General features: G+C 52.6%; 1 protein-coding gene across 2 annotated transcripts in view; it reads right to left on the reverse strand.

The window, feature by feature from the left end:
• Positions 1 to 772, reverse strand: part of slc2a8 (solute carrier family 2 member 8) — a 13,804-nt gene that overhangs the window by 4,772 nt on the left and 8,260 nt on the right. For both annotated transcript variants that reach the window (XM_017306928.1, XM_008419511.2), the window contains 2 exons: positions 363 to 574; positions 109 to 258 (listed from right to left, as the gene is read on the reverse strand). In XM_017306928.1, coding sequence (XP_017162417.1) covers positions 109 to 258; positions 363 to 574 — 362 coding nt within the window. The remainder of the gene's footprint in view (positions 1 to 108; positions 259 to 362; positions 575 to 772) is intronic.

Here is a 772-nt window from a genome sequence, read left to right on the forward strand (position 1 = left end):
TGTGTGTGTGTGGCTGTGTGTGTGTGTGTGTGTGGCTGTGTGTGTGTGGCTGTGTGTGTGTGTGCGTGGGTGTGTGTGTGTGTGTGTGCGTGGGTGTGTGTGTGTTACCTTGAAGTGCGCCTGTACGAATATGTCCTCAGCGTAGAACATGATGGCGTTGATCCCGGTCATCTGCTGAAACACCATCAGCAGGATGCTGATCAGCAGCGGCTTGAAGACGCCGGGGTCCTTCAGGTCGGACAGCTGGAACGTCGAGCCCTGGGAGAAAACAGAATCCCAACGGACAAATCAAACTTCCGTCAGACAGAGAACATCTCGGATCGACCCTTTAAAGGAGGACGTTTGGTTTTTTGTAATCCCACCTGTTCGTCGCATCCGTCCTCGATCCGGGAGCATTCCCACTCGATGGGAGCGTCCGGCCCGCGCAGGAAGCGTAAGGCCTCCTCGGCTTCCCGCCTCTTGCCCTTCGACAGCAGGAAGCGCGGCGTCTCGGGCATGAAGCACATGGCGACCATCAGCAGCGACGGCGGCAGGGAGCAGCAGATCGCCAGCCAGCGCCAGTCCACAAACAAACCTGCAGGACGGGTTCAGACACACGGCTGAAGCCTGGGAGGCGTTTCAGAGGGAAAATAAACCCATGAACTGTCCCAGAGATTATTACGATAAACGATGATTATTACGATAAACAATGATTACCATAAACGATGATTATTACCATAAACGATGATTATTACGATAAACGATGATTATTACCATAAACGATGATTATTAC

The sequence above is a fragment of the Poecilia reticulata genome, linkage group LG9 (genome assembly GCF_000633615.1).
Source record: "Poecilia reticulata strain Guanapo linkage group LG9, Guppy_female_1.0+MT, whole genome shotgun sequence".
NCBI classification, from domain to species: domain Eukaryota; kingdom Metazoa; phylum Chordata; class Actinopteri; order Cyprinodontiformes; family Poeciliidae; genus Poecilia; species Poecilia reticulata.